The sequence below is a fragment of the Bombyx mori genome, chromosome 25 (genome assembly GCF_030269925.1).
Source record: "Bombyx mori chromosome 25, ASM3026992v2".
NCBI lineage: Eukaryota > Metazoa > Arthropoda > Insecta > Lepidoptera > Bombycidae > Bombyx > Bombyx mori.
The window spans coordinates 9,256,153-9,274,126 of NC_085131.1; the positions used below are offsets into that span (position 1 = coordinate 9,256,153).

Consider the following 17,974-nt stretch of genomic DNA (forward strand, 5'->3'; position numbering starts at 1 on the left):
AACACGTACTCAAAATACGATAACATTCAGCATGCTAGAAATGGGCTGATGGCACTGTACTATGCCATATCTTTACGTTTTGCGGCAAACGACAACTTTATAAAATCAGTGTAGCAAATTTTAAAAATCGTCATATCGTTTACTTGGAAAAGGAGAAACCCGAAATCCATACAAACTTGGGCCTGGCGTTACAGTGCTAGAATTTGGACATAAATTACAATACCTAAGAAGGTTTCATGAGCCCAATTTTCAGATCTCCCAGCAATGGCCAAATTGGTAAAATCAGACAATGTTTACATTTTAGGTTATGTTTATTGTTCGAGATATTTAAAAAAAAAACGATATTTTTAAGGCTCTTTCCTACTAAAGATGAGTAATTTTTTACGAAACCTGTTGCAGCAACAGGTTGCTTTGAAAATAAAAATGGAACCTGTTACGAGAAATCGTGCATTAGGTTGTTTACGAAAACGAACGAAAGCCAAAATTAAAAACAACGTAATGCGAAACGCGCTGCGCACGAAATGATTTTTTAAGAGATTTTATGACCTGGTAACTAGGACCTTTAGGTCAGTCTTATTTTAATTTTAATGAAAACTTTTTTATCGATCCTATTTTAGGGATACTCTAATTCTAACCCACACGTTTGTGGAGCTAGTTACGTATATTGAAATAAGTGTTGCAGATGTTTACAAAGATTGTTAAAAACAAAAAATTGAATTCAACTTATTTTCTACACTTGGCCATTGTCAATGAAGCTAAGATTTCAATAGGTTAATCAAGCAAAATAGACGATTTTTTTGGTACATATCCCATTCGTGTAACGCTTAGGCCCAGAATGGGGTTTCTCCTTTGAAGCACGAACTCGTCTTAGATTTCACATAATATCTAAATCACATCATCTTTGCACATAACAATAAACTTAATTCCTATTAAAGTATAATTTCTACAAATACATTCATACTCAACAATATTTAAAATAAAATAAGCCAAGAACGTTTATCGATAAAACCTACTAACATTAAAATCTTCTGGGCAGCACTAAAGCCGCCATGTTTTGTGGCCAGATGACGTCACAGTGGCACGAATTTTTTGTTGACGTTTCATTTCCATAGGTTTCCTACTTCAATGCCCGGACCATGCTACAGCGCCATAGACCTATGTTTTTTTTAATATTTTATGGTCTGCCAATGAAATCTTTAGGCTAAGTCTCAAAAGTCTGCTTATTTTTGTTGTACAACTGCAATTACTACAGGTGACAATTATCTTGTGTATATAATCGATTGGGATGAAATGAAATGGAAGAGGATGAGATGGGATGAATTAAAGTCTCTATAAAATGATATTTATTAACCTACCCTTTTACAGTGGCTCTTTTAGAAGAACTGAATAAGCTACATCCAGCGGCTTTGTTTCATTTTCTTAAATTTGTGTACTTTCACAGATCCTAAGCAGTTGATAAATCGCCGTTATTATACAGTTAAGCCATAAGGAACACTGAATTAATAAAATAAAATATTTTACACAACTTCACTCTTCGAATTTTCACCATAAGAATAAGAAAAATATATTTTAAACAAGGTTGTACTCTTTTGCAGTGTAAGCTCTTACGAAGACTTACTTATTATGTCTATTCTTATAAAACTATAACCAATCTATATTTATTTTTTAAGCAGATAACGTTATGACATGTCGTCAAAATACAGTTTTAAGAATGAAATAAAAATATATTTATTTATTTATCCTAACAATTAGCTCTATTTGTTCAGGAGTACCAGAAGCTTTCGCAGCCGTAAGCCTTTGTTGCCCAACAGGGACAATAACGATGAGATTTTGAGCCACATTAAATTTAAAAAAGGATTACTTTTAACAATTATTAACGCCCAGCATTTTGTCCAAATCCTGTTTCGGGGCCACTGGTCTTTCCCAAAAAGTGATAGTCATTATTCGATGGTTTAGTAATCCTGCATAATTAAAATTTTTAAAATTAAAATTATATACACACGATTGTGTATGATCTATGGATGGAACATATTCTGTTGGGTGTTAGCTTTGTTTAATCTATGGAGTAGTTTAGGAAAAGAAAGACAGAGGCCTAGTACATTGGTACCTTGCACAGCAATTTGCAAGTCGTGATTTATAGTGAAAGGGCTACTTTCTCGAAGTGAAAAACTGGTTTTAAGAGTGTAGTACACAATTAACGATGTCGGAGCCACGGAAAAACCGTCTCTCGATTGATGGAGGGCAAGTGAAAGAGGATGAACACGTTGCAACCTACAAGGCTATACCAGAATCTGATACAGGTGAAATTTGGCAAAAAAACTACTAGATGATTTCAAAAAAAAAAATGTTAAAGTTCAATGAATCAAATTGAAATGCAAATATTCCATGTTAAATTACTCTAATTAGAATGGTAAAGCAAACTAACTTAATCTTGACAGTTAACATAAGATTTTGGAAAAAAATAATTTAAAATAGTATTAAAATAAAAATGAATATATATTAATTCAGTAAATATGTAGCAGCTGCTCTCACTTACTACTTTTCTGAGTAGTTCAAGGGTAAGGTTGTGACGCGGTGAAATTAAAAAAACATACTCAGATTGCTGATTTTCAAATTTTTCATTATTGTACAACGTGTTCGTAGGGCTAAACTGATTGCTAAAAGAGAAGCCGTACCTACATAAATGTTCCTTTTTTTTCATTAAAACTACAAAAAAATAGATATGTTTCTATTATAAACTTTTTAAAAATATCCAATAATTTTTACATTTGGTCGGGTTATAAAGCGCTTTACGTTCGGTCAGCGCCATTTTGTTAAGGCCGCTGAGTGATGCAAGAATCGCTGGTGTTTGCATTAGATAACGTGTCCATAAATTATTAATTGAGTAAATATTCATTGATTTCTACACAGAAAAATAGGTACTACAAATGAGTGGTAAATATATTCACGTTTATTTCATTAATTTTTAAACAGCTTTAATTTTGTACAGTTTTGGATAAATTCATCCAATGAAGCGCTGCCGCAAGCTGTTATCTGGTCCGATGTTTACAATAGCAATAAACTGTACTTATTTAGCACGAGATAAAAGACAATCGACGATAACACGTCGGCAGCGTATAATTGTGCCTTAAATTATTCAATTGCTAAATATTGCTAAGAGTTAATAAGAGGATAGAATGACAATTGTGTTGAATTTTTAGCTCAAGATGTCGAGTATCTTGAAACAGAGGAGGTGTATATGCAACTCAATCAGTCCGAAGTTACAGGAACAGATGTTGGTGATGATCAAGATGACCACTGGGACAATAATAGTACCAAAACACTTTTAGATTTATATTTACAAAATTTGGACAAATTTCGCAGTTCAAAAGTAAAGAAGAAGACTGTCTGGGCAGAAATAGCACATGCGGTAGGAAATAGCCCCGAGAGCTGTGATAAAAAGTTCCGAAATTTAAAACAAACATATGTAAGACTTTTGAAGAGACGAAATAGAAATGAGATTGTTATGATAAAATGGCCTTATTTTGAAATATTTGAACAAATCTACAGTGAGAATGGGGAGTATAGACCAGATATACAAGTAAAAATTCAGGACAATGCAACTGAAACTGTCACTAAGGCTATATTGTCTATGGCTGAACCATCGAAATTTGAACAGGAACCCGATATGGGTGAAAATTCAAATGGTCAAAGCGAGGAGTCTAAAAGGAAATTAAATAGGCGAAGATATACTGATTTCCGTAAGGTAGCACTAGAAATGAGAAACAGGCAGAGGACAGTCGAAGAGAAGTTAGATAAATTAATAAATATAGTACAAGAATCAAATAACATACAAAGAGAACGGAATATATTGTTTCAACAATTTTTGAATAGTTTAAATCAAACTTGATACATTAAAATAATTAAAATATTGACCAAATTTAAGAAGAATTATTATAAAGTATTTGACTTTTTAAGACATTAACACAGGTTATTACAATCTGACAAATATATTTTTAAAGGTTTGAATCCTGTGTATTTCTTTACATTCCTAAAACCTAATTGTTAAGCTAACTCTGTTGAAAAATGTCATTAATTAATTCTAGCCTGCATTGGGTCTTGTACAGATTTCGTCACTGAGAATTTCTGTCTGACTATAAATTTTAATATTGTAACAATAAAAAATAACATTAATTAGACAGTATAATTAAAACTACTTTTACAGTTTAATCTCGAGTTTGTTTATTCTCACTGTAATTATTTCTTACATTTCAAATACTTTACATTTCCTGTGGTCACGGAGACCGCTAAGGTGTTATTCGTTGCAATATCAATATTTTGCCGATAACTTCTTCAACCCGTGTCCACCCAATTCTGAGCGTAGGTCTTTTCAATTGCTCTCCTAAAAGTCTGTGCATGAAGATTTTTGACCCTAAAACGCTGGCCATTGCGGGTTTGCGAGTCCACTTATTTCAAGGGTATTAAAAATCCTTTGGGCTTGTAGTAGCCCTTGATTCTTGCTCTGCATTCTTTGAAGAAATCAAGATCTTTCACTGTCGCTTGATGCTGGGTGTTAACTTTTTACAGTTGGGAAGAACACGTACAAACCACTCTCCTCTTTTCTCATCCTGGCTTGGGACCGGCAACGGCGAAATTGTTGAGACTACCGTCTAATTAAAAAAATAATCCTAATAGATATTTACGTTTCTTTTCACACAGAAATAACTGAAAATATCATGAGGTTTAACAACTGTAACATACTCGAAACGTCTCATATAATATTATTATTATATGATAAAAATAATAAGCGTGGGATTAATTCGTAAAAGTACTTTTAATTATGTTTACGACTCGCGAAAAGTAAAGAAAATAATTAGAAATTGATAGCACAATATTTAAATATCGACAAAAACCATTAGTCGTCCTTGGTAAAAAACGTTTTAAAGTATTTGGAACGTTGGAAATCATATAATGACGGTAATAAACGCGAGATTAAACCATTAAAATACGCAGTCCAAGTAAAAATAATAATTAGACAGTAGTTGTGCATGGTCAAACGACACTGGTCTTCTGTAATAAGGAAAGTAACATAATTGAAATGTCGGAAATTATAAAATGGAAATGAAAATAATATAAGCGAATGAAGTAAACCTTAGTAAAAGAAGTATTTGTTAAATCTATGATTTAGAAACGCCCAAGAAAGTACTATCAATAACATCAGTGATTTCATGATTGAAGTTTTTTTTCTGTTTAAGCTCTAGCTGATGCAATCTAGTTTAATGCAATTTGTATTTCTTTTTAATCAAAATATGTCTAATGTGTCTATTTAAATTATTTCTGTTGAAGCATTTGTGTGTTATGTATATTTTGTTGATACATGTATTAACGTGAACAAAGATATTACTGCAGAGCTGTGTATGGAGAGCCTTATGCATCCGAAACCCTAAAGCAGCTTTTCCCAAAGTGGGCGATAACGCCCCCTTGTGGGCGCTGCAGGCCTATAGGGGGGCGGTAAGAGACCCGGAAAAAAAATGGGGCGTTGTGTAGAGGCTTCGGAGGCGATTTGTAATTTCATCTTGGAGGACTCTTAGACACCGACTGAGCTCTCGCTATAGTGATTTTGATGTAGGTGAAAAAATGGAGGCGCTAAAAATTAGATATTCTCAAAGTGGGCAGTAGACAAAATAAGTTTGGGAACCCCTGCCCTAAAGGCACGATTTGCGCTTGTCCGATTTTTTTATGTGTCAAAGACCTAAATTATAATTTTCTTACTTTTTCTTTGACATGTGTAAGATAAGATTTCATGAATGTCTTTAATGCCTTCGTAGACAGACGAGCGTACGGTCTACCAGACTGGTTGTTTAACTAATATCAGTTTGGTGCCTATTAGTTACCGAGTAAAACAGTCTTAAGTGTCGTAGAGATTGTGGCTAATGCGGACAGCATAATAATATGTGGATGTATATGTTGGGTCGTGTCATTTCTGTTTTGTGATCTGAACTCTGGTACCTAACAACTTAAAGGTCACGTTGACCCATTACGCAAAAAAATAAAAAATACATACCATACATACACCAGCACATAGGCATGTCTGATTAAGTTTTTGTCTTGCTTCATGTTTGGAAATGAGGCAATTAAAGAAATTAATTTCTCTGCGGCAGCTACATGGGCGAATTTTTATCCTAATTTTGTGGTCTACTAAAATAACCCTACGGGCAACCATTCCGAAAAGCGTTTAGTATTTAATGAGGGCATCTTCGTACCCTCCTTATATCCTTACATTTTAAGTAAAACGAGTAATATATATGTTGGTATATAAAACCGACAGTTTACCCCTCTGACCTCATCGAACGATCTTGTTACAAATCCTTATCTAAATTGGACATTCAATTCATGACCTAATCGGTTTGATGCTCCATTTATTTTGTTATTAACCCATCAGTCCGCTTGAAGGAGAATGACCGTAATGGCGGGCAAAGTGAACATAGTATCGAATGAATCAGAATTGTCACCGAAAACGACACTAAAAAGTATAGAGTAAATTTAAAGTTACAAGTTTTATGTACGTATGATTTTTGAAATTTATTATTACATTCTTAATTATTCGATTTTGGCGATTGCTGTTCAGTCTAAGCATCCGATCTTGAACATTGTGAGATTACTATACGTAAATATTTAAATCACATTAAGGTCTATGGAAAAACAACCCATTGACTTTCTCTCCGGATCTTCTCAGTGGATCGCGATTCTGATCTGGTGGTAGATTCTGCAAACTACTGCTCTTGCTAAGGTTACTGTTGGCAAATTCTCTCTGGTTGTATCCCTGAGGTTTACAACCCGACCGTGAGTATCTGGAATAGCCACTTAGGTTACCAGCGAATAGGTGCGAAAAAAAGAACGCACCTCGTAGCTATTAACTTATCATATATATCCCATGACAACGACGGCACTTGACGAGAAATAAAAGCAACACAGGAGCTGTTCGATGAAGAATTTCTTCCAAGAAACTTTAAAAGGAATTCCCGTTCTTGTACCTCAAAAATTAACTGACAAAACTAAAACGGGTTTGATGGATCCCCTGTCGAGTTTTGGGGAACGAAACGGGTTATTACTTGTGGTTTTTGCGTAACGCCCCTGTAGATATAGGAGTATATATACATGTAAGCTTTTCGGCGAACGCTTTCAGTCGTCTCCTTGCTCTCGGCCGAAAATAACATTGCGTGAATCTCGTTTAGTATTATTAGTCGTTTACTAGTTGATTTCTGGTATGTATCGTTGAATTTCTTCAGCTGCTTTCTGATCTCAATCAATTACAAGCTGTAATCATAAAATATGTATAATCCATTCGAAATTCAAAGGATTTACTGCGCTAATGGATGACTGACGCAATTTTCTTAAAGAGAATACAATGCTTCCTTTGATATTCAAAGCGGCATTGTCATTGAGATTGTAAAACTAGGAGATGCTGCTCCTCTAATCAGGAGTGTTCGTAGTTACGTCTCTTTCTGATTATTGATCGCATGAACTTTCTTGTTCATATAACTGTTCTCATAACGCTATATATTAAAAAAAACTAAAGTATTCCAGAATAAATCGAAGCGATATTAATAGATGGAGCACGTGGTTTTATTGCAGAATTCCGGTCGTCCAAAACGAACCTCGGCAAATCGAAGGAGAAGATATCTGCCGACGGCGCCGAAGAGAAACTATTGAAGAAGGAAGACGAGGCCAAAATCATAACCCGGGTGGACATGTCCGATGCGAAATATGTCGTCGGGGACCACAGGAATGGTGACGCGAAGATTGAACTCGATGCTAATAAACGGGTACTTGAATTTACACCATTATGTAGACGGTTAATAATAGGATTATGACCTTAATTAAATTATATTTCAAATATATATAGAAACAAAAAACACACACTTAACAACTCCTTCTTCAAAGATTAGCGGAAAATGTAATGTGTTTAGTGGTAGGCAGCGGCTTGGCTCTGCCCTTGGCATTGCTGACCGCCATGAGTGACGGTAACCATTCAGGAGGGCCGTATGCCTACAATGGAAAGAAAAAAAAAATTTGATCTTAAACCACTTCAAGTACTCTTAGACTCTGAATGCCGAATGCTTTAATCGATAGCTGCGTGCGGACAATCAAATTTGAACCACGTGCAAATAGATTTGAAAAAAGATTTATAGTTTAATATATCGTGTTTATTTTATTGGAATCCGATGTCGTTTCTTACTTCAAAACAGCCTTTAGTCGTCATTTACCAAGAATACTATATGTCTGTTCTATAAGTCTTAAATAGAATTAGTTTTAGATATATTTCGGCTCTATAGATAAAATAGTACGATCTCACATCGTCTTGACGCATTCTTACTTCCTATGCGTAATATATTAATCAAATTAAAAAAAATACAATTCACTAAATGACAGATGACAACATGGAAATGGATGTCGTGTTTAAAAATAATAATAAATATCGTACAATTTTCATTGATTTATTAAGATTTTAGCTTTGGCATCAGAACCTGGGCCTTCAAGGAAAGTGCGTTCATAATTTCTAAATTTGCACAAATGCGGCCGATTTAAATAAATCACAGTGATCTAGCTATAGGGCCCGTTTTCTTGAAATATGTACATTCAGCGGTGGATTCGCCAGTTACTGCAATAAAAAAAGATGATGAAATCTGTGGCCAAGGATAAGAAAATTATCGTCATTATATACGTGCTCTCAGTGAAGCCTCACGGAAAATGTGGACGCCACTCTTGGACTTTAAGTGGCTCGTAAAAAGCGTTAAACCGGATCACTCATCTTTCCGTACTTGAATCAACCGAATCCTGTTCACGCAGGGGGCCAGTCACCGTCGACGCCCTAGACACGTCCTTACGGATCGCATCAGATCCAATAACACTTGCATTAAACACCTTAGCTCTAACACTAGGAGCAGGCTTAGGGACTCCGGTAACCGTACTCGTCGAACTCGGCAAAGAGTCCAACGTGCAACTTAACCTAAACATCAGCCCGCTGAGTTTCTCGCCGAATCTTCTCAGCAGTTCGCGATACCGATTCGGTAGTGAATCTACTCGTGAAGCAGCTGCTCTTGAGTTGTCAGTTCTCTTGGCTGAGCCTTTGCTCGCCCACATGCCCTGGTGAAACTGGAAAGGCCTCCGGGCTACCAGTAATCCCTCGATCACAAAAATAATAATTTTAAAATGATGTGGTCGAAGCATAAGCCTCCAAAATATGCCATTGATTTTTTTCGCATGGCTCATAACGTTCTTCCTTCATTGATAGTAGTTATTTATTAATGCGATTTTCGTAGCAATTCACTGGGATGACGAGAGAGGAGGTACTGAAGTATGCTGACGATCCCTTCTGGGTGAACTTGCGTTGGTCGCTGTTCGTGTTGTTCTGGGTGGCCTGGCTGTGCATGCTCGCCGGGGCTATTGCAGTCATTGTACGCGCACCCAAGTGCGGCCCGCCCGAACCCAGGACATGGTCAGTAATTAACTTTATACGTCAACTCTAGAATGTTTATAGATTCAATGTTACGTTAAACGATTTGTCTACGGCCATTGGTTACTCGACCTTTCGCTGTATGCAATAAATTTCTCACTTAAATTAGCAGAAATTTGAACTTTAATGTACTTTTATGTAGAACCAGAATTGCAATGCCTCGCGATTTGGTTGTGTTTCTGCCCGCTTAAGTAAACCAAACTACACCAAATAAACTAATTCACATGAAGATTTTTAAGATACATATTTTTTTGAATTTTAATTGTCATCTATTGTATTGCCATAGTGTTAATTTTTGAATTTGTATACATATCGACGCTTGAAAAGCAAACGTGACTAAGCGACAATAACTACTTTGTACATAAATGATAGGCAATAACCATATTCGATGCGCAAAAAGAATATATTTCTAGGTCTATTAAAATAATTCAATCCTACAGTTAGATTCGTTAAAATAGATTTTTTTTCAGGTACATATTTCAACTTTAAATTAGTCTACTGTAAAGTTCACGCATTGTCGCTTAGTCATGTTTGCCTTTCAAGTGTCGATATATAAGCGTTATTGAAAAATTCCGTTAACTGTCAAATTCGTAACTACAGGTACGAACTCGGTCCCCTGGTCGGACTGGACTTGGTCGATGCCGTCGAACCACAAGATTTACAACAGGATTTGGAACTGCTGAAGACATTCAAAGTTCAGGGCGTGTTCGTCCAAGTGCCGACTTACGAAGTGCTCGACAAACGTGACACACTGGACGAATTCAAAATTCTGTTTAACAAAATTAAGAAGATCGGAATAAGGTAATTAATTATCAACCTCGGTAATAAAGGTACGCGGGCTAAATTGAGCCATTGTGATCTCAGTGCACCAAAAAGACATAATAGTTTTCATGGTTTACAGAGCTGCATTATTGCAACTGTTAGGTTAAACCATAGACACAGACCAATGAGTTATTTGCCGGATATTTTCAGTGGGTCTCAATTTCGATTTGGTGGTAGATTCAACGAAGCACTGCTCTTGTTAGGGCTAGTTCTAACAATTCTCTCAGGTTGAGCCCGTACGCTCACCTAACGCTCTGAAAGCTGCTCAAATAGCCACTTAAGCTACTATTGAATTAGATAGGAAAACAGTTCAGAAAATATTGGTGTTATACCACATGCTGTGATTTTTTTTTATAGCTTATATGGGTGGACGAGCTCACAGCCCACCTGGTGTTAAGTGGTTACTGGAGCCCATAGACATCTACGTCGTAAATGCGCCAGCCACCTTGAGATATAAGTTCTAAGGTCTCAAGTATAGTTACAACGGCTGTCCCACCCTTCAAACCGAAACGCATTACTGATTTACGGCAGAAATAGGCGGGGTGGTGGTACCTACCCGCGCGGACTCACAAGAGGTCCTACCACCAGCAATAAAAGAAGATCTTGATAGAAATCATAACTTTATTCTAATGCCTGTCATGTTTTGTCAACAGAGTGATTGTTGATTTGATACCGAACTACGTGTTCACCAACCATACCTGGTTCGTACAGAGTGAGAACAGCACTGAGCCCTATACTGATTATTTCATCTGGACCAAGGAACAACCTGCTAATTGGGTGAGTTGTTTTTTCTATTCAATCATGGTCACAGTCTACCGTTGTCCGATAGGTTTGTTTTGTCTACACACATAACTAGTGAGAGAGGAATAGAGAAAATCATCCTGTCTCGATGTGGCTGGAAGGCATTTATGCTGTGATCTCTATGGTCTAGCTGAACCATCCCTTGAGGATGCATCTTCCCACTAGGGTAGCGAGAACTCCTCGTAATATAGAATGGTGTTTTTGCATGTAATCCACAATTAATGAAGTTATGGTTTCATTTGAAATAATGAGTCCTCTGGGTCGATTTGGTGCTAAATATTTACCAGAAATAATCACCTCCTAAATGCCTTTACCCACCTAGAGATATAAGTTCTCAATTGTATTCTTTAATGATTAACGTCGACTGCCCCAGTCTTCAAACCTGAAAGCACCACTGCTTCATGGCAAAGATAAGCAGGATGGTGGGTGACCTTTGTTAACGAATTCTTTATAAATTCAAACAATACTGTCAAACAAACTGTTAGGACGTCTTGTGGAGGAATACCACCACCCTGCTTATTTCTGTAGTGAAGAAGGATGCGTTTTGGTTTGAAGGGTGAGGCAGCCGTTGTACTGTTAAAACTGAGACCTTAGAAATCATGTCTCAAGGTGGGTGACGGCATTTACGTTATAAATCTCTATGGGCTCCGGTTACCACTTAACATCAGGTGGACCGTCAGTTCGTCTACCCATCTTACTAATAAGAATAAAAAAGTCTTTGAAACGCACTTATGTATATTTTGTACATTTGGTTAGTAATTAAACATGTCATATTTTTCTAAGGACATTTTCTAATATTTAGGTTTCAAAAATCAACATGCCAGCGTTTACACGAAGCGAGAAACGTCAGATGTTCTACCTGCATCAGTTCTGTGACAACTGCGCTGATCTTAATTTCGATAATCCTAAAGTTGTTGAGAAGTTCGACATGGTCCTGAAGGCCTGGATGGGTGCCGGCGCTAGTGGAGTCAGGTAATTCGTTCTATTAATTTTTTATAAATAATGAGTTTTTACTGATGTTATTGAGCATTAGTGATGTCCGTTATAATGTTTTATTGGTGGACGACTGGGTGTTACCGACGACCGCAACACAGTACGCGTGGAGTACTGCTCCCATCTCAGGGCCGGGGCTCCCAAATACCAGCTTCTTCCATTTGACTCCATACAGAAGAGAGCCGTTCGGATTGTCGATAATCCCATTGTCACGGATCGTTTGGAACCTCTGGGTCTGCGGAGGGACTTCGCTTCTTTCTGCATTTTGTACCGTATGTTCCATGGGTAGAGCTCTGAGGAATTGTTTGAGGTGATATCATCATCTCGTCTTTACCATCGCACCGCCCGCCACCGGATTAGAGCTCATCCATACTACCTGGAGCCACTGCGGTTATCCACAGTGCGTTTCCAGAGGTCTTTTTTGCCACGTACCATCCGGCTGTGGAATGAGCTCCCCTCCACGGTGTTTCCCGAGCGCTATGACGTGTCCTTCTTCAAACGAGGCTTGTGGAGAGTATTAAGCGGTAGGCAGCGGTTTGGCTCTGCCCCTGGCATTGCTGAAGCCCATGGACAATGGTAACCACTCACTATCAAGCGGGCCATTTGCTCGTATGCCTACAAGGGCCGTACCACCTTTCAAACCGTAAGATATAGCTGCCTCGCGTTAGACTCTAGCAGAATGGTGATACGAACCTATGCGGGCTCATATCTTCAATTCTAATTTATCACTGGTGGGAGGACCTCTTGTGAGTCCGCACGGGTAGGTACCACCGCCCTGCCTATTTCCGCCGTGAAGCAGTAATGCGTTTCGGTTCGAAAGGTACGGCAGCCGTTGTAACTATACTTGAGACCTTAGAACTTATATCTCAATGTGTGTGGCGCCTTTACGTTGTAGATATCTATGAGCTCCGAGCTCCAAAATGTCGAAACTAAAACGTTTGTTCCCAAAAACAGATTGAATAACGCGCGTCACTTGCTCGTCGAATTGCTTGAGGAGAAGACGCGCGTCGGTCGCGGCAGTAGCGTGGACGCGGATCACATGCGGTACGACTTCTGGGAGCACAAGCACACCACCGACCTGCCGAAGCTCAAGGAGCTCTTGGCTCGCTGGTCGAAGATCGTCACCAAAGAATCAGGTATGTGACGTCATCACTGCCGGCCCCGAGCTTTCTTTCGTGTCTTGTGACGTCAGTTTAATAACAGTCAGTTCAATATTGCCTGAAAAAGGTTTTTTTTATTGCTTTGATGGATGGACGAGCTCACAGCCCACCTGGTGTTAAGTGGTTACTGGAGCCCATAGACAACGGCTGCCTCACCAGTAATTACGCAAATCATAATTTTGCGGGTTTGATTTTTATTACACGATGTTGTTCCTTCACTGTGGAAGTCAATCGTCAAGTACATATTTCATTAGAAAAATTGGTACTCGCCTGCGGGATTCGAACACCGTTTCATCGCTAGATACGAATGCACCGGACGTCTTATCGTTTAGGCCACGACTACTTAAAAATGATTTGCTTAAGTCGTTTAATGACTTTGAACAGAGCCGACGGTGTTCACGCTGAAGGAAGATGGCTCCCTGCCGGACCTGATACTGCTGAACCACAACGTGTCGATGCTGCGGCCGCCGTCCGCCGCGCCCGTGCCCGTCACGGAGGACGCAGACGCGCTCGCCTCTAGAATAAACAAAACTCTTGGCTCTTGGCCTATTCTTCAGGTAAGACTAAGTCGCCTTTTATTTTGTTGATTTTATTGTTCAGTTTGATTATTTGCCCTTAGATTAGTAAAGTTTAATTTAGTTTTAAATTTTTAGTTTTTTTTTTTTGCCTCTGAATTTAAATTTTCTGAAATGTTTTTTTTTTATAATTGAGTTTGTCTAAATCACCCTTTTGCTCATTGCACTTAAATGTTTATATATTTATATATTATTCGATTGACATTGACACTAAGTACATACAAAAAAAAACGGGCATTTTGAATATTGAATTCGTTTACTTGAAAAGAACAAGTAAGTACATTGGGCGGTCTGTTGGCCGGAAACGGATTTACTAATTTAGTACATTTTTAATGGTGTAATTTTAGTTGACGGATACGAATGACGATCGTGAATTAGCATCGTTTGCTATGCTTCTACCGGCAGCACCTTTGTTGAATATAAAACAACTTTCAGCTGACGAAAACGACACCGTGAGTTTATTAATTTAACTGTGCTTAAATAAATAGTATAGTTGCAAATAGATCACACGACGGAAACTGATTTGTGAAAGATGCATTTAATTTTAAGTTTGTAATAAAGAAAGACCTAACTCTAATGCGGCATCCGGGAGGAGGACACTGCGACGTGGAATGGAGAACGAGATGGATCAAATCTCGGACTAACAAAAATAACTATTTAACTTTCGCTACACGTTCGGAACGAGCCTGCGTGTCGACTTGTCTTCGATAAGGATTTTTCCAATACTGCACTGGCCTCATCTTACTGAGGAGACACCGCGGAACGCTTCGCTGTATGCATCAAGATAAAGAACTACCGCCTGAATTCTATCGAGTAACGCAGTAATGCTCTACAAGGAATTACAATTATATAAATAATTTAGTTTTAGACTAGTGGTAGGACCTCTTGTGAGTCAGCGCGGGTAGGTACCACCACTCTGCCTATTTCTGAAATAGGCAGAACGCATTATTACTATGCGTTTCGGTTTGAAGGGTGGAGCAGCCGTTGTAACTATACTTGAGACCTTAGAACTTATATCTCAAGGTGGGTGACGCATTTGCGTTGTAGATGTCTATGGGCCCCAGTAACCACTTAACACCAGGTGAGCTGTGAGCTCGTCCACCCATCTAAGCAATAAAATGCTATAATTAAAAGTTTGATTACAGAACAACTGCTGACTTGTTTGCTTTTAACCGACCATAGAATTAATTACAGTAATTTTCTTAAGAATGTGTTGTGTGCGTGTTACAGTCTCTTTTAGATCTGGTGAACCTCCGCAGCGACGCGTCGTTGTCGCACGGCGAGCACCACGTGGCGGCCGCGCCCGCGCGTAACGCAAGCGAGAACGTACTCATCGTTTGTGCAAGGTAATTATTACCTTATCCAGTAGACATAAGGATGCGAATGCATGTCTCAGAGACGACCTTAAACCAGTTTTTCGTCTGGTCTCACTGCGCTTCGTGCGAGTTTTTTAACGTTCTCGACAGCGTAAAAGTTAACTCAAATTTGTATGTAGTCGGAACAGCGCCCCTAGCGGCAAACGTAGGCAAACGTTCGAATTACATAAAAATTAGAGTTAACTTTTACGCTATTGAGTACGTTAAAAAACTCGCACTAAACAACAGGCTCCTCATAGCTTAGTTTAGAAATTTGTCCACTGCGTATACTACAAAAACTGCATTTCTAGAGTATCTAGTCCTGTAACTTAAGCCGGAGTAGGCATCGATTACTGCCTGAACTTTAATGTAGATTTTAAGGTTTGGACAAATTGAAAATCTATGTCTATGTTCTTAACAGTTTTAAAGGAATGGCGGCTACTAAAGTATTATACTATGTGTTATTTTTTTGTATTCAGATGGAAAGAGGGTCACACCGGTTACATGGCGGTGTACAACCCGTCCCGGCAGGATCTCCACGCGAATCTCACTGCTGTACCCTCCGTGCCCGGGACGATAACAATTCAAAACGTCTCGCCAGCCGTCAAACTTGTCACCAAGTAAGTGAACCCTTGATTTGAAACACGCCACTTCTTCGGGTCAGAAATAGGTAGCAGTTAGTATTTAACTGTACCAACTCCAAATAGGTAATCGTATAAATAAATATGTCGTAAAATCCTTCATGAACATGGGCTATGCAGGTGTTTATTTTCTAAAAAGTATACTAAAGGAGTTTTTTTAAGGGATTTTATGACCTGGTAACTAAGACCTTTAAGTAATGTCTTATTTTAATTTATATTCTTATTTTTATGAAAAAATATAATATGGAGTGAAATGAAGATGATTAATCTGAGACATTAATCAACTGGGATGAAATTAAATGAAATGAGATGATATGGGATGAAATATAATCTCAGTAAAATGGTGGTCATTTACTGAGATTTTTTCAGTGGACTTTTTGGAGGATCCCGAGAAGTTACGTCCAGCGGGTTTTTTTTTTTTTTTTATTTTTTTTTTTTTTATTACTTAAATGTGTCGACGAGCTCACAGCCCGCCTGGTGTTAAGTGGTTACTGGAGCCCATAGACATCTACAACGTAAATGCGCCACACACCTTGAGATATAGTTCTAAGGTCTCAGTATAGTCAGTATATTTATGTTTATTTTTTTACATTTCAGCTATACGAAGAACTATCAGCCGGCAGAGGACGTGCTGGTCCCTGCTAAGTCCACAGTCGTTGTGTCTTATGTGCCTATAAAACATGAGAAGCGTGAAAAAGACGAATAAATCGTCAGCGTAAAACAATTCGTTTGCATTTTACAATGATTTTGCTTTTATACAATATTTTTAATCGTTATCACATATAAAGTTGTTTACGAAAGTAAAAGTTGAAGCATAAAAATGTTTTTTAATTTTTGTGCCTTGTTCATCTTGGGTTCTGTGCTTTGATAGGGGATACGAATGGGTTTTTTATAGGTTCTCAATTCGACTATGTTTTTATTTTTATGGTTGTTAGCTCATAACTTTTGGCTGGGTGAATTGATTTTGAGGATTCTTTTTTTATTGGAAAGCTGACGCGTCCCGTGTGGTCCCATTTCAATTTAGTTCAGTTCTGATAATGGTATCCATGAGAAAACCATATAAGTCTCAAATTTGCATTAAGTACGTGCGCGACAAATAGACGAATAACTCAATGTCACGCCAACCGATTTCGATGATTATCGTTTTTAGTGTATATTAATTTGCTATGGAATATCTTCTTTTTTTTCTATTTGATATCGGTTTTTGTTAAAGCATGTCTATTTACAATTGTATTAGGTTAACGTGTATTGGCAGACGAGTACAAAGTTTAACTCGTTTAATTGAAGCCGCTGTTGAATTTGTACAATACGTCCTTCATCCACTTATTTTATTTATTTTTATTTTATTTTATTTTAAGATTTTATTATATTTTATTTTATTTTAAGAAAGTCTTGTTCTAATTTTTTCTAAGAAAGTCGTATTACTGGTGGTAGGATCTCTTATGAGTCTGCGCAGGTAGGTACCACCGCCCTGCCTATTGCGTTTCGGTTTGAAGGGTGGGGCAGCCGTTTTAACTATACTTGAGACCTTAGAACTTATATCAGAAGGTGAGTGGCGCATTTACGTTGTAGATGTCTATGGGCTCCAGTAACCACTTAACACCAGGTGGGCTGTGAGCTTGCCCACCCATCTAAAAAAAAATTGTTAACTAAGCAGCCAAAATTAATTAAATTAAAACTATAATGCAACAAGTAATTTTGTGTAACGTTGTTACGACTGCATTGCGTTGCAGAGATCCATCTAGTGACGATATTAATGCAATCGATTTTAAATGACCAAATAAAATCTAATAATTCGAACAATTTCAAATACCAGCGACATTGGCGTGACGTCATATGTGTCTAATTGTTAAGTGTTAAATCTATAGTGGCAACTGAGTCACAGTTTTAGCAAATGGTTCTTTCACAACACGGTGACTGGTCGAACTGGCATTTCCCAAACTATTTACTTAGCTGCATTGCTTTTTAAGGCGATGAATTCTATACATATAAATAAAATTAGTGTCTGTTTGTAGTATTGAAATAACCGCTTTTTACTACATGCATATGAATATATATACAGTACATACACCAAAATAACATTTTTTAAATTTTTGTCTGTCTGTCTGTTTGTTCCGGCTAATCTCTGGAA

General features: G+C 37.7%; 2 protein-coding genes across 3 annotated transcripts; both read left to right on the top strand.

The window, feature by feature from the left end:
- The first annotated feature begins 1,940 nt into the window (after positions 1–1,940).
- LOC101742323 (amino acid transporter heavy chain SLC3A1) lies at positions 1,941–16,664 on the top strand. Of its 2 annotated transcripts, none has more exons than XM_004921761.3 (12): positions 1,941–2,300; positions 7,615–7,805; positions 9,303–9,478; positions 10,097–10,297; positions 10,972–11,095; positions 11,922–12,091; positions 13,067–13,248; positions 13,657–13,829; positions 14,195–14,299; positions 15,078–15,193; positions 15,682–15,822; positions 16,441–16,664. In XM_004921761.3, exons 1-12 carry the CDS (start codon positions 2,201–2,203, stop codon positions 16,547–16,549), a joined length of 1,788 nt encoding a protein of 595 aa, XP_004921818.1. In that variant the 5' UTR covers positions 1,941–2,200; the 3' UTR covers positions 16,550–16,664. The 2 variants fall into 2 exon arrangements, with proteins under 2 accessions (XP_004921818.1, XP_012544894.1); XM_012689440.4 differs by lacking the exon at positions 1,941–2,300 and adding an exon at positions 7,122–7,244.
- LOC101742185 (uncharacterized) lies at positions 2,798–4,008 on the top strand. Its single transcript, XM_004921760.5, has 2 exons — positions 2,798–2,934; positions 3,201–4,008. Exons 1-2 carry the CDS (start codon positions 2,928–2,930, stop codon positions 3,887–3,889), a joined length of 696 nt encoding a protein of 231 aa, XP_004921817.1. The 5' UTR covers positions 2,798–2,927; the 3' UTR covers positions 3,890–4,008.
- Positions 16,665–17,974: the final 1,310 nt, after the last annotated feature.